Source organism: Bactrocera neohumeralis, unplaced genomic scaffold (assembly GCF_024586455.1).
Source record: "Bactrocera neohumeralis isolate Rockhampton unplaced genomic scaffold, APGP_CSIRO_Bneo_wtdbg2-racon-allhic-juicebox.fasta_v2 cluster09, whole genome shotgun sequence".
NCBI lineage: Eukaryota > Metazoa > Arthropoda > Insecta > Diptera > Tephritidae > Bactrocera > Bactrocera neohumeralis.
In genome coordinates this window covers 29,872,722-29,888,176 of record NW_026089622.1, presented here as the reverse complement: position 1 = coordinate 29,888,176, position 15,455 = coordinate 29,872,722, and the positions used below count along the sequence as shown (strand labels likewise).

General features: G+C 38.3%; 2 protein-coding genes and 1 long non-coding RNA gene across 3 annotated transcripts; 2 read left to right on the top strand and 1 right to left on the bottom strand.

Annotated features, from left to right (window-relative positions):
* Window positions 1–1,522: 1,522 nt before the first annotated feature.
* On the top strand, window positions 1,523–15,213 carry LOC126764306 (uncharacterized). The gene is made up of 2 exons (XR_007667913.1): window positions 1,523–2,396; window positions 14,431–15,213. It is a non-coding gene; the product is annotated as an uncharacterized LOC126764306 (long non-coding RNA).
* Window positions 8,499–9,988, top strand: LOC126764195 (putative nuclease HARBI1). The gene is made up of 3 exons (XM_050481987.1): window positions 8,499–8,950; window positions 9,005–9,291; window positions 9,355–9,988. Exons 1-3 carry the CDS (start codon window positions 8,748–8,750, stop codon window positions 9,459–9,461), a joined length of 597 nt encoding a protein of 198 aa, XP_050337944.1. The 5' UTR covers window positions 8,499–8,747; the 3' UTR covers window positions 9,462–9,988.
* On the bottom strand, window positions 9,991–11,187 carry LOC126764132 (myb/SANT-like DNA-binding domain-containing protein 3). The gene is made up of 2 exons (XM_050481930.1): window positions 10,581–11,187; window positions 9,991–10,464 (listed from the first exon to the last, which is right to left on the bottom strand). Exons 1-2 carry the CDS (start codon window positions 11,074–11,076, stop codon window positions 10,049–10,051), a joined length of 912 nt encoding a protein of 303 aa, XP_050337887.1. The 5' UTR covers window positions 11,077–11,187; the 3' UTR covers window positions 9,991–10,048.
* Window positions 15,214–15,455: the final 242 nt, after the last annotated feature.

Genomic DNA, 15,455 nt, shown 5'->3' with positions numbered 1-15,455 from the left:
TTCTTTATCCACATATACCCCATTTATACGGAAATTCGGTTTTTTTACCCTTCCGCCAAAGTAATCGGAATCGTGCCGTCATTTTACATAAAGACATATTACGTCCTTAAATTGTTGAGGAAGGTAAGTTTTAAATAGATTTTATAATTTCTATTTAAATTATAAAGATTTATTACAGTTTTTTTTTGTTAAAAAAGTATCCAGAAGGTGCGCCAATTCACAATAGCCATGCATAATAGTCGTTCACAATAAATTGACCGCATCAGCCGTTCATATATCACTAGATTCTGCAATGAGTGCTCTCGTGCCCTTGTATATTTCGGTATAGTATTTTTGCAATCTGCAATCTTGCAAGAGCAAGTGAATACCCCTATTGTTAATGTATAGTAATAGTTGTCTAAATGTGTATCTTGACAATACTGCTTGTTTTCAGTGCTTTTCAATATCTGTTTTTTTTTTTCTTTTACAGAAATTTACCGTGCGATTCTGTACTGTGATATAGTCTCCTCTTCTTCTTCTTCTTAATTGGCGTAGACACCGCTTACGCGATTATAGCCGGGTTAACAACAGCGCGCCAGTCGTTTCTTCTTTTCGCTACGTGGCGCCAATTGGATATTCCAAGCGAAGCCAGGTCCTTCTCCACTTGGTCCTTCCTACGGAGTGGAGGTCTTCCTCTTCCTCTGCTTCCCCCGGCGGGTATTGCGTCGAATACTTTCAGAGCTGGAGTGTTTTCATCCATCCGGACAACATGACCTAGCCAGCGTAGCCGCTGTCTTTTAATTCGCTGAACTATGTCAGAGTCGTCGTATATCTCGTACAGCTCATCGTTTCATCGAATGCGATATTCGCCGTGACCAACGCGCAAAGGACCATAAATCTTTCGCAAAATTTTTCTCTCGAAAACTCGTAACGTCGACTCATCGGTTGCTGTCACCGCCCAAGCCTCTGCACCATTTAGCAGGACGGGAATTATAAGCGACTTATAAAGTTTAGCTTTTGTTCGTCGAGAGAGGACTTTACTTTTCAATTGCCTACTCAGTCCGAAGTAGCACCTGTTGGCAAGAGCAATCCTGCGATGGATTTCCAGGCTGACATTGTTGGTGGTGTTAATGCTGGTTCCAAGATAGACGAAATTATCTACAACTTCAAAGTTATGACTGTCAACACTGACGTCAGAGCCAAGTCGCGAGTGCGACGACTGTTTGTTTGATGACAGGAGATATTTCGTTTTGAGATTTTAAGTTACACTATGTTCGGACCGACAACGAAAACATGTTTTCGTGGAACAAACTGGTTTTCTCAGTCCGAAGTAGCACCTGTTCCAAGATAGACGAAATTATCTACAACTTCAAAGTTATGACTGTCAACAGTGACGTGAGAGCCAAGTCGCGAGTGCGTCGACTGTTTGTTTGATGACAGGAGATATTTCGTTTTGAGATTTTAAGTTATACTATGTTCGGACCGACAACGAAAACATGTTTTCGTGGGACAAACTGGTTTTCGCACGATAACTTGTGTTTTTGTCCATGTAAAATCTGTCAAACGAAAGCACAGTTTTCGCTGAAAACTACTTGAAAACTTACATTTCACTCATTATAATCGCTGCCTGCTCTAGTTTAATCAATGTTTTTGGAAGACATATTTTGCCGGCCCTAAATTGTCACTTGATATTTGTTTACCTTCCATATACAAAAACAGCTGTCGCTTGATATTCTCATATTAGGGGGATTCTCTTGCTCTTGCAAAACCTTGCGCGGTGCAGAAATTACAGAATTTTCCTCTTGGTGCAACGGCACAACAACAAACACAAGCAGAAAATTATTTGCAATGGCTATAAATATGTCAGACCAAACCCCACGTTTATTTTCGTGCCGTCATATATCACTAGATTCTGCAATGGGTGCTCTCTTAGCCTTGCATATTTCGGTATAGGATTTTTGCATTTTGTATCATCGTGCAATCTTGCAAGAGCAAGAGAATGCCGCTAATGATAGTTGTCAGTGAAAACTCATCGAAAACACACATTGTTGGTTCGAACGACTTAGATTCCACAACATACAAATGTGTTTTTAAAATGTTTTCAATGCCGGTCCGAACATAGTATTAGAGAAAATTTTTGAGACTTGAGACAAAGAACGTATAATATAGAGAAGGTTCACCGCGTTGCCAAATTTGAGATATTTAATTTTTTGGAGGGGTACTCTTTTCTATTAGTGGATTTCACCAATAATTTAACAGGAGGGTCGAAAATAGCAGAATTGAGCATTTTCAGTGTTAAATGAGAAAAGTGATGCTAATTTCAATATACGCCTACATATTTGCACTTTTACAATGCGCAAACGACTATGGATATCTTTTATAGATATTCTCCATATATTTGGTATCAATGCACATATGTAAGTATGTATACAAGTATGTATGTGCAATTTGACACATTTAATGATGAATTCCATTAAATCTATTGAAATGTATAAAGTCATATTTGTATTATTACTTAAATATTTAATTAATATAATTATAATAAATATTGGTTTTTTAAGTTATATATTTACATACATATGTCTTTATTTGCTTTGGGCATTAGAAGTTTTGATAACATCTTAAAAGACCATGTCATATGCACATAATTTTGTGTACATATAAACAGATTTTAAAAACCGTACGCATAAAGTTCACATATATACATACATATGTAATTTTGTGTTCATGTAAACAAATTTCAAAACATCATTCGCATAATGTTTGTAAATTTGTCTACACACAACTTTGTATGTAAATATATACACCCATTGTTTCATACAAAATCTCCGTTGTCACGGACAACCAATGAGCTGTGCCGAAAAAAATAAACAAATGGCCGCCGTTTGTCTCCACTTCCCTTGCCGCTGTACAGCTCGGCCTACAAACCAGCATAAATATGTATGTTTATGCGTGAGGCAATACTTTGAGACTATTGATTGATTGATTGAAAGATGAGGAATGCACCGCGACCTTTGGTCTATTGTGCCCTCTCCTAACTCACATAGACTCACCTAGCCCCAGCCCTTTGATAAAGTTCAATAGACTTCCGGGTGGTAATGAGGCTATCCGATCCCTATCCGGAAACATGGATCCAAGGGTCTTAGTCCTGCGTCTACAGACTGCTGTGCAGTTGATCATTAGGTGTTCTGGAGTATCAGGCTCCAAGTGGCAACTGGCGCAAGAGGATAGGCCCATGTTGTACAGATGCCTATTCAGCTTACAGTGGCCGGTATACCATGCGACGAGTAGCCTGAGTTTGTTCCTGGAGAGGTTTATTACAACTTTGAACCTACTCAAATTGTATTCTCCAATTAGCAACTTGGCATGTCTCATACCATGTGTTTGTTGCCAATGCTCTTCCCTGCCCACTCCTTCTTTCTTGCGGAGTAGCTCCTTTATTGTATGGGGACCAATAAAGGGTTCGGGTCCCACCATCTTGGTGGAGGATGCCGAGCGGGCTAGCTCGTCCGCTAGTTCGTTACCGGCTACACCTCTGTGACAAGGCACCCAAATTAGGTGTATCTCATTACGTTCTGCAAGGCTGTTCAGCCTTTCCCTACCTCCTGCACTAATATTGATTTGATTTCGTAGAGGAGATCGCTTTTAGCGCCGCTTGACTATCGCTGGGAATGGCTATTCGCTCGTTGCGATAGTTGCGATGAAGGTTTATTTCTAAACACCGATTTATGGTAAAAACTTCTGCCTGGAAAATGCTTGGGCACTCTCCCATGGGTATGGAGAGCTTAGTGCGTGGCCCGCAATCCCTGCACCGATTCCCTATTCCTCAACATCAGCTCGAGATTGGAGTCATGCCACTCATATTTGCTGCCGAGGGTGACCTTAAACTTTTTCTTGAAGTTCACTGTTTTGGTAGTGCTGTCCTTCGGGAGGAGGGCTGATGGTATATCGCCACTTATCTTTTCCTTCCTCTGGGACGAGATTACCCTGCCTTTGCCCCATCCCTCTGCCGTTATTTGCAGAATTGTGTGCTTGGCTACCTGACCAATAACCAAATGAAGCGTAGTAAGTTCGAGCAGAACCTCCAGTGCTGCCGTTGGACAAGTGCGCATTGCGCCCGTCATGCAGACATAGTGTACAACCACCTAACGATCCTTGGCTTACAGCCCCAGGACCTTCCCGCTAGCCGATTGCACACCATTGAAGCTTTTGTTGCTTTGACCAAGGTCAGGTTTACATGCTGCTTCCACCGCAGAGTAGAATCTAGCATCAAACCGAGGTATCTGATACTACCGGTCATCTTTATCTCTCTGCCCCCAAGTGTGAGATTCCTGAGATCGAGTAGGGACATGCGTCTCGTAAACGGGACTACGGTCGTCTTAGAGTGATTGATATTCAATTCAACCTCCCTACACCACCCCTTCGCTAGGTTTAGACCCCTTTATATTATGTCACAGAGAGTGTCTTCGTATTTACCTTTTGCTATAATTACAATATCGTCCGCATACTCTTGGCAGCGGATCCCATTATTCATTAGCAGTACTAACAGGTCGTCTACGACCAGACTCCATAGCAGGGGTGATAACACATCTCCCTGTGGGCAGCCTCTTGTTGTGCCGCTGAGCCACATGCAGGGGTGCTCTCTGCAGCGCTGTCGTCCTTATTTCATGGTCTACGATCTTCTCCATGGTTTTTGTAGGAAAGACGTTAGACTTAAAGATTTCGCCAATGAGTAGTCTTTCCTACCTATCTTGGGTATGAAGATCATCTTCGATGTCCTCCATACTTCGGGGATATACGCCACTGCGAGGCTTTCTCTCAGCAGCCGAACCAGGTATTGCAATAGAAACTGCTCCCTCTGCTGTAACAGCGCTACCGGAGACTTGAATCTCTCAAACGAGGCCATTGCCCTCCTGATCGAATCCGCCGTATATAGTTGTTTGGCGATTCTCCAATCCTCGCGGGATGGCCTGTGTTCGATTACGGGTAGACATTGGTCTTCCCGAATAGTTTCCGGGAAGTGCGCCCGCAGAAGTTCCGTAGCTCTGTCTTCTGCGCTGGTCGTAAATGTCGTCACCTCGTTTGATTGCTATTACTGCGTCAGTCGTTCTTCTAGCCAGAGCTTTATGCAGCCGAGACGCTTCCGGTGTAGAGGTGACATTTTCGCAGAATCTCCTGAAGCTTGCCTGCTTTGCAGACCTAATCTCCTTATTATATAAGGTGAGGTAGCTCTTGTATCCTTCCCAGACCTCCGTACGTTTCGCTTTGTTAAATAGGCTCCGTACTTGTTTCCGGAGGTCCTTGACCACCAGGGACAGTTTCGTCTGTCTGTGGGTACCTTTAGAGGACAACTACCATGATAAGCATTCGTAACAGACCCGTTCAGCTCATATAGCCTCAACATAGTAAGCTATGCGTTAACAAAAGTATTTGTTATCCTTAACAGACTGTAAAGAGCAAAAATGCAAATGTATGTCATTCTGTTAGAACAAGCCAGCATGCAATATTTGCCATTGGTTAGAGAGAGAAAATCATTGACCATCAAATGACGATGTGTTACTTTTTTCCCACTGTCTGAACAAAACTAACAAAAGGTTTAACGTTTGTAAATGTGAACAATAAGAAGTCGCTTACACGTTTGCTAACAGATACGCGCCCTGCAGCGGACTGTGTTTGTAGTTTACATGTTTATACATAACAGTTATATTTTTACCAATTCTCAGTAATTATTAAGGATTAGCTTTTAAAAACTAATTTACCATTTATATACACATTCTTCTTTACTGGCGTAGAAATCGCTAATGCGGTTATAGCCGAGTTAAAAACATCACGCCAGCCGTTTCCTCTGTTCGCAAGGTGGTCCCAATCGGAGATTCCAAGCGAAGCAAGGTACTTTCCCTCCTGGTCCCTCCAACCGAGTGGAGGTCTTCTGCGTAGCCGCTGTCCTTTAATTCGCTGAACTATGTTAATGTTTGTCGTATATCTCATACAGGTCATCGTTCCACCATTTATATACACATTCTTCTTTACTGGCGTAGAAATCGCTAATGCGGTTATAGCCGAGTTAAAAACATCACGCCAGCCGTTTCCTCTGTTCGCAAGGTGGTCCCAATTGGAGATTCCAAGCGAAGCAAGGTACTTTTCCTCCTGGTCCCTCCAACCGAGTGGAGGTCTTCTGCGTAGCCGCTGTCCTTTAATTCGCTGAACTATGTTAATGTTGTATATCTCATACAGGTCATCGTTCCATCGAATGAGATATTCGCCATCGTCCATGCCTCTGCCCCATATATCAGGACCGGAATAATGAGTGACTTATAGAGTTTGGTTTGTTTCGCCGAGAGAGGACTTAACTTCTCATTTGCCTACTCAGTCCGAAGTAGCACCTGTTGGCAAGAGTTATTCTGTGCTGGATTTCCAGGCTGACATTGTTGGTGGTGTTTATACTGGTTCAAAGATAGACGAAATTACCTATGACTTCAAACTTATGACTGTCAACAGTGACGTTAGAGCAAAGTCGCGAGTCCGACGACTGTTTGTTTGATGATAGGAGATATTTTGTCTTGTCCTCGTTCACCACCAGATACATTTGTTTCGCTGCCTTATCCATTCTGGAGAAGGCAGAACTAACTTCGCGGTTGTTAAGGTCAATGATATCAATATCATCAGCATACGCCAGCAGCTGTAGACTCTTATAGAAAATTTTACCTTCTCTATTTAGTTCTGCAGCTTAAATTATTTTCTCCAGAAGTAGATTGAAGAAGTCACATGAAAGGGAGTCGCCTTGTCTGAAACTTTGTCTGATGTCGAGAGGCTTAGAGAGGTTTTTACCAATCCTGGCGGAGCTTTTAGAATTGCTCAACGTCAGTTTCCACAGCCATATTAGTTTTGCGGGGATACCAAATTCAGACATCGCGGCATAAAGGCAGCTTCTTTTCGTGCTGTCAAAAGCAGCTTTAAAAGAGACAGAGAGTTCTCTTCAATCGATCGCTGCGACACGGCAACTCGTCGTACCAGCTGTTCTTTTGAATTTTCCGAAAACCAATGGTTTCGGTTGCAGCTGTTCGTAAGGAGTTTGAAATGCTGTCCACAGTTCCATAATACTGAGTACCAGGTAGATTGATGTATTTTCTCATGCTGGAATTTAGTACTACTGATAACCATATTTCAGGCCCCGGCGAAGTCGATCAGCCTAAAACCATTTGGGGATGTTTCATTGTGGAAGCTGAATTTACCGACCGTAGGGCCAAAGATACCTTCCTTGCGCAGCCTGGTATTAAAGTTGGCAACCACGATTTTGACATCGTGTCGAGGGCAGCTCTCATAGGTGCGCTCCAAGCGCTCATTGAAGACATCTTTGATCACATCGTCCTACTCTTCCGTGGGGGCGTGCGCGCCAATCAGCGATACGTTGAAGAACTTCGCTTGGATGTGGATTGTGGCTTGATGTTCATCCAATGAGGTGAATGACAGTACTCGGTGATGGAGTCTCTGTCTTACCACGAATCCCACACCGAATTTGTGCACCTTTATATAGCCACTGTAGTAAATGCCTCAAGGACCTATTCGAAGCCCTGGGTGATTTAACGAGGACATTCGCCTTCAATTAAATCCTTATTGCGTTTGCCATGGTCGTCATCAAAGGGGGTTTCTCTTCGAGGCTGTTGGTAATTTTTCATTGGTAGTGCTTTTACATGGCGGTTTCCAAACCCAGCCCACAACGGATGTTCTTAGGCTACCTAGAGGATACTTGGCCAAAGACCGGAAGTCGCGAGCTGCTGCTAAAAGATTCATTTCTGACCACTCCCAAGTGAATGGCAATCAGACAACTTTCCTCACTTGAACTTCTAAACATGACTCCATCCTCCCCTATTTACATTACAAACTGAATTTTCTTTCTACAAAATTTTTACCAATATTTAGTAATTATTTTAGATTATCTTTTAAATAATAACATATAGTATATACATTAGGGTGGTTTTAGTGAATAGAGGTGAATTTTTTTTTTCTGAAATTTGTGCGTGCTCACTTCTAGGATTGTGCCATTTAGTGTAAAATACAATTGTAAAAGTTTCAGCTTAATCGAACTTTGCCTTCCCGTGCCGAAAGAGCTTTGAAGTTTGATAAAATGGCCATTTTTCGCGGAAAAGCGTTATTTTTCGAGTTTAACTTACGACTGATTCCACCTATTACAATAAATTTATTATCAAATGAAAGGTAATTTTGTTGAAATTAAAGTCTATTATAATTCATTTTTTTTTGGAATGTATGGTTTGGAAGTTATTTAACATTTAATGGACCAAGTTCGTGTTATGTGCCTTTTTGGTGACACTCATACATAATATTTTTCGGATTAAAGATCAGAATAACTTTTATTAACCTTTACTTTACTACTTTTTCACATTTCAACCTCACTAACAATGCCAATAAGCTGGCATCTCTAGTATTATTTGGTATTGTATATTTCTGGCATCTCGTGGCTGACTTGTTGCTCATATTTACCATATGTATTCTGGTAGTAAGTAAAAAGTGGGGAATCCCCTATTTGATTTTGACGCTTTAAGAGCCGTTTTCACAGTGATTAGTTAACGAATGGTTGAAGATAACTAATTGGTTTTCATTTCAAAGTGAATTGTCAACCATTAGTTAACTCATCTCCCGGGCATTGGTTGACGATTGGTTAACAAACAGCTGTTCGAATGTCAATTTTTATTAAAAGAAAAATAAAATAAATCTAAAAAGCAATTTGGTGGGAAGTAGTGCTCACAACAATGGAGTTCAGTGACAGTGACGACGATTACGAAGAGCTGCTAAAAGTGGTAATTTTCCGTCGGAAAAAAGAAATCCGGGAGCGATTTAATTTCTTTCGACTTTATGATGAAAAGGACTTTAGAGAGCGTTTCCGCCTATGCAAAGATGCTGCATGGGAAGTATTGCAGCTCATACGTCCAGATATACAGCATGCTACCACATGGTATAGATTTTTTAACGCTTTGCCTGCCGATTTCTACATAAAATTTTTTCCTAGGAATAATGCGTTGTCGCCGGATCATATGTTGACGATTACATTGAGGTTTTATGCCACTGGCAGTATTCAGCAATTGATTGGAGATGTGTCAGGAGTGTCTACTAGCACAGTATCAAGAGTTGTTACTCTTGTTTCAGATAAAATAGCAAGGTTGCGAGAACGTTTCATACGATTCCCTACTACAACGGAAGATATACATCAAAAACAGATAGAGTTTTTTCGAATTGCTAAATTTCCCAGAGTTATTGGTGCCTTAGATTGCACGCACGTAAAAATTCAGTCACCTGGTGAGCTGAAACACCTCAAAACCGTAATGAATATCTATTTTTACATGTTTCCTTCCTTTTCAGGCGGAGACCATGCGGAACTATTTCGTAATAGAAAAAACATATTTTCTTTTAATGTACAAACGATTTGCGATGCTCGTTTGTTGATTTTAGACATAGTTGCTAGGTAGCCAGGATCAACACATGATGCTACCATATTACGAAACTCTCGTATTTATGCTCGTCTTGAGAACGGAGAGTTCGGAGATGGCCTTGTGCTTGCTGATAAAGGGTATGAAAATAATAAACGGATTTTAACACCCCTTCATTCCGTTAACAATGCAGCTGAAAGACTATATAACGAATCACATATTCGGTCAAGAAATCCAATTGAACGCTCTTATGGTGTTTGGAAGCGAAGGTTTCCAGTGTTGTCTTTGGGTATACGAATGAATTGCACCAAAGTCCAATCAATAATTGTCGCCACAGCAGTGCTACAAAATATATGCTGCTTACATCGCGATACTGAAGCTCCTCCTTTAGATCCTGAGATTGATAGGCGAATTTTGTCAGTTTTAAGCATACCGAATAATCGCAGCTCTGATCGGCGCACTGAAAAAAATGTGACGAGGAATAATTTAATAAATGGGTACTTTGCAACCTTATAACTGCAAGTCAAGCTTTGTAAGACTATCAATAAAAACAAATAATACAACAATGTTATTTAAAACACTTTTATTTTGAATGTGTCAGGTTATTTTGTGCTTGTACTGTTTTTTTACAATTGATTTACATTTGTATATACAAGATTGCGCCTTTGAATTTCTTTTAATTGCTCTTCCATAATTCTCATACGCATTTTGTGTTCCACTTCAGATTGCTTTATATGTTGCTCGTACATCTTTACTCGCTTTTCATGTTCAGCTTTTAATATTTCAATCTCTACGCGGCATTTTTCTCCAGTCCATTTTGATTTAACAGCGGCCAGCTTCGACCATGATGTACTCGTATTTTTCTCTTTTCTTTGCGATTCGTCGATTATAAGTTTTTTAGACTTAGGAGCTTTTAAATCTGCAGGCGTGTATGTACTCCAATTTTTCGAAGTAGTAGCTGTGTTGGATGTGTTCATGATGTCTTCAAATTCCTCGCTCCCATCCTGAGATTGCATAGCACTGATGTTATTTGCTGCCTTATCTGCAAAACCATTAATACATTATTAATACATTTAAATGATGGTATTTGAGTAACAGCATGAATGTAGACAAAGAAGTCTCCCAATTCAAGAGCAGAATAATTAAGTAATTTCTTACCAATGCTAACGATAACATCCTCCGTTTTGTTTCGCACAAAAGGATTATCGGAATCGTATACAGATTCCATTCCTTCTAACTGCTCCGAGCCTATTATTGATGTTAACATTACATCAATATCATTGGTGCTAATTTTCAATGGCGGCCCTCCTCCTGTGGCTATGCAACTTCTTTTTTCGGCTGCTACCTTTTTCTTCAATTCCTTTTTCATGTTGTAATATTTGGTACGCAGCATTTTTTCATCGCGAAATGAAGACGAGGTTCTGCTGTTATACTCCTCCTGAATTTTGAACCAAGCTTTATTTTTCGCATCTACCGTAAAAGTATCGCTTTTTTTGCACTCTATCACATTTTTATGTGTTTCTATTATAGAAAGTAATAAATTTAGGTCGTTTTCACTGAAATTAATCTTTTTCGTCGCCATTTCAATTGAAATTTTTACCAATTGTGATATGAAATAAAAACATAAATTGTAAAACTGTAATGTCAAGATCATATGTTTTCTATGGTGCTACCACACTTTTAGCCAGAAAATTTATTTTTATAACTAAGCACTGTGAAAAACATTGCTTTAGTTAACAAACAGCTGTTGGTTACATTGACTAATAGTCAACCAATCGTTAACTAATCACTGTGAAAACGGCTCTAAGAGAAATGTTATTTTAAAGTTTGTTGTGCTAAGTGAACAGTTCGATATTAGAAAGTGCAAGATATTACATACTTAGTTATATAATTAAATTCAAATAGCTACTACCTCATCTAATGTTCGTGTTCGATCTAAAACCCTAATTTATTTAATTGGGTATTCATCTCATCAAATAATCGGGAGTAAACTGCCCTCTAATCATCAAATGTCTAATCAGGAAGATATTAAATTTTTGACATATCAGATAATGAAAGGACGTCCAGGCCATATGGAAGGTATCGATATGAATACAGTTCTAGCTGAACAAAGAAGAGAAGCAAGAAAAGCAAAAGCATAAGAGCGGCGATGGCGACAGATTTCACCAGTAAGCGCTGGTAAGTTTATAGTATAGCTGCCCAATTTTACATAAAAATTAGATACTCAAACCCATACTTAAATAGGTAATAAAATGCTGGCTCTTAGAAGCTATAGCCTTTATTCGTTTCTATTTGTTACCAACATCAACAGTATTCTTCTTCCAAAATCCATACATTTTCTTTCCTTTTTTTATTGCAACAGAAAATGTACGAGACATCTCATTGTCTTCTGAATCAGAAGTGGAAGAAATCACCTCGGACGAAGTATTTACCGATGATGAAAAAGCCAGCAAAGCGGAGACAGCGAGTAAAAAAGGAAATACAGTCGTGGTTGTAAAGAAGTAATGACGGAAAAATTATCAATTTTGCTAGATAGGTGCAAAATTTCTGATAGAAATGCTGGGCGAATAATTTTCGCAACAGCTGAAAGTCTGGGCTGTAATGTCGAGGAATTTGCACTTAGTAGAAGTGCTTTAAGAAAATGCAGAATATCCTTTCGAAGTCTACGGGCCCAGAAAATCAAGGCGAGGTTTAAAAACTCAGACTTAGAGGGTATTGTTGTTCATTGGGATGGAAAACTTTTACCAAACCTTCTTCAGAAAGAATGTGCTGAACGGTTGGTAATCTAGGTAAGCAAAGGAGACTATGAACAACCACTGGGGGTCCCGGGATTAGAAAATTGCACAGGCGCCAGTCAGGCAGAAGCTGTTAGCGGTAGTCTAGAAGAATGGGATATTCGCGATAAAATTGTTGGTATGTGTTTTGATACAACGGCTTCCAACACAGGACAAATGAAAGGCGCATGCACCTTGTTAGAAAAACAGCTAGGTTAAAGTTTGTTGTACTTAGCCTGCCGTCACATTTTAGAAGTCGTTTTACGGTCAGTATTTGAGTACAAAATAGGATCAACGACTGCTCCCCAACCTGACATTTTTAGAAGATTTCAAATACATTGGCCTAACATAGATCAGCCTAAATACATTGAAGGGGTACAGGATGATTCGGTAAAGAAGTCAGTGAAAGAGTTCGAAAAAGAGGTTTCGGAATTTCTTCTCTTTCAGTTAACTGAAAAACAGCCGAGAGATGATTACTTAGAACTTATTAAGTTATGTTTAATATTTTTAGGAAAAGTCCCTTCTCACGATGTTTCGTTTAACACTCCTGGTGCTTATCATCACGCCCGTTGGATGGCAAAAGCCATTTACTTTCTGAAAATGTTCATTTTTAGAGAACAGTTTTCTATGTCCGAAGAGGAGTTCAGTTCACTAAAAGCTATTTGTTTATTTATTGTTAATTTGTATGTGAAGATGTGGTGTCAAGCTTCAAACGCAATAAGTGCACCTAGTAATGATTTACAATTTGTTCAGAATGTAATTAAGTACAGACGTATTGATCAAGGTGTATCAGATAAGGTATTGGGAAAATATTTACTTCACCTGTGGTATCTGAACCCGGAACTGATTTGCCTTAGCTTATTTGACAAAAATGTTTCAAATGAAATAAAAAGCAAAATGGCAAAAAAGATTTTATCGTACAGCAATTTAACAGAAGAAGAACGGTCTTCAAGGATAATGAGGGTACAAGTTTCTGAAGATGAAGCTGTAAACCTATTTAAAAATATTTCGCTTCAGAACTTTGTTTTGGATCAAAGCCTGGCCTTTTTCGAATATTTCAAAGTCAAAACTGATTTTCTGACAGAAGACCCCAAGAAATGGTCCGAAAGTAAAGACTTTTTGAAACTTCAAAGGTGCCGTGTCGTGCAGAGAGAGGGGTTAAGTTAATTCAAGACTTCAATAGTATTCTTACAAAAGATGAGGAGCAAAAACAATTCCTGCTTCAGGTGGTAGCAGATTGTCGTCGGCTTTACCCTGATACTTCCAAAAGTACCCTTTCTCTACCCTTATCTGATGAATGATATTGGAAATAATAATATATAAATACATATATAAACAAATTGATAAATTGTTTATAATTTTTGTTTTTAGTAGGTATGAATTTTCTTTTCTATATGTTTATTTTTTAAATAGATTTCTTCCCGTCGTCTTATCTTTTTGTTAAATATTGTACCAATTAATGAACGAAAACTGAAAATACAATATATAACGACAAGATTTTACTAATTTCTTGCTTTTTCTATTATAATAAAATAAAGGACTTCAGTGTATGCATTGTTTATGGTTAAGGTAAGGATAGTTTCAAAAATCATGGAGAACCTCGAGTGGTACTGCGAAGAACTATACCAAGGCATTTGACACGAACTTGGTCCATTAAATGTTAAATATCTTCCAAACCATGCATTTCTAAAGAAAATGTATTATAATAGACTTTAATTTCAACAAAATTACCTTTCATTTGATAATAAATTTATTGTAATAGGTGGAATCAGTCATAAGTTAAAGTCGAAAAATAACGCTTTTTCGCGAAAAATGGCAATTATATCAAACTTAAAGGCCTTTTCGGCACGGGGAGGCAAAATCCGATTGAGCTGAAACTGTCACAATTGTATTTTTATACTAAATGGCACATTTCTAGAAGTGAGCACTTCCAAAAATTGAAAATTTATTTTGAAAAACCACCCGAATATACATATATAAATTACAAACTGAATTTTCTTTCTTACAACCAATTGTTTGACAACTTCTATGTATGTATGGTATTTACTTTATTAACATAATTTTTGTTTATGATAAAAAGCTTATATATGGTTTATATATAATTTAGTTTGTTATACTTTGTATAATTTACAATACTAAATTCATCAATCTACTAATTCTTAATATTCACACAATTTGTACATATCGTCACCTGAAATGCAAAATAACATAACAACATTTTCGGAAATTTACAGTGGCATGAATGAAACACGAAATAAAATGGAACATAAGTGAAGCAAAATTTTAATGTTGGTTAAAACTGGTGTAGATCTGACCGCAGAACCTGAAAATGTTGAACATATGTATGTAATACTATGTATGTAATTTGAAGTAATGAAGCGTAATCAATAAGGCTCTCAATTTCGAATTTTTTGATGATACGTTATTTTGCATTTCAGGTGACGATATGAAAGCAAATTTAACAATAACTTTTTAAATTTGTTAATTTAGAACTATTCTTTATTGGCGAAGACAACAGCGCGCCAGTCGTTTATTTTTTTCGCTATTTGGCGCCAGTTGGATATTCCAAGCGAAGCCAGGTCCTTCTCCACCAGTCACAAACACGTCAAGCTGTTTGACAGATCAGTTTTTCATTTCTATGAAAATTTCGAAGAGGCAACACATCCCATTTACACATATACCGGCGGCAGTTTCATTTCGGTAATATTAAATTTAGTAGACCGAGTATTAAGATAGTTGTGTTAAATTATAAAAATAAAGTACAAAATAATAAATACATTTTTCCAAAAAATTTATATTTAGCCCAATATTGTTAATTTGCGGAAAAGTTATAGAAAATGGATTGGCGAATGAGCGAAGTCTTAAATTTAATAAACTTATACAAGCATAAATCAAGCATATTATTGCTCATATTAAATGTATTATTTTAATTGGTATATAAAATTTATGTTATATTTATTATAGTCCGAAATATAAAAACTTTGTTTACAAGAAATGCATTTGTAGGAAAAAGTATATTTCTCCTTGTTTTTATTTCCCATATAAATTTTTATATCCATATAAAACTTTAAACAGTTCATGAGCTCAAAACATATGGACAAATAGTTAATTAGGCAGCCATGCTTACCTGTATAGCAGGTTTACCCAAACTCTGCGCGACATTTTCACAAAGGCGCCTAATGCATGCTGTAAACACGTAGCACCAATCAACCATTCGAATGTGCATTTTTCACTATTGTCGAAACTAAAAATGAGGAAA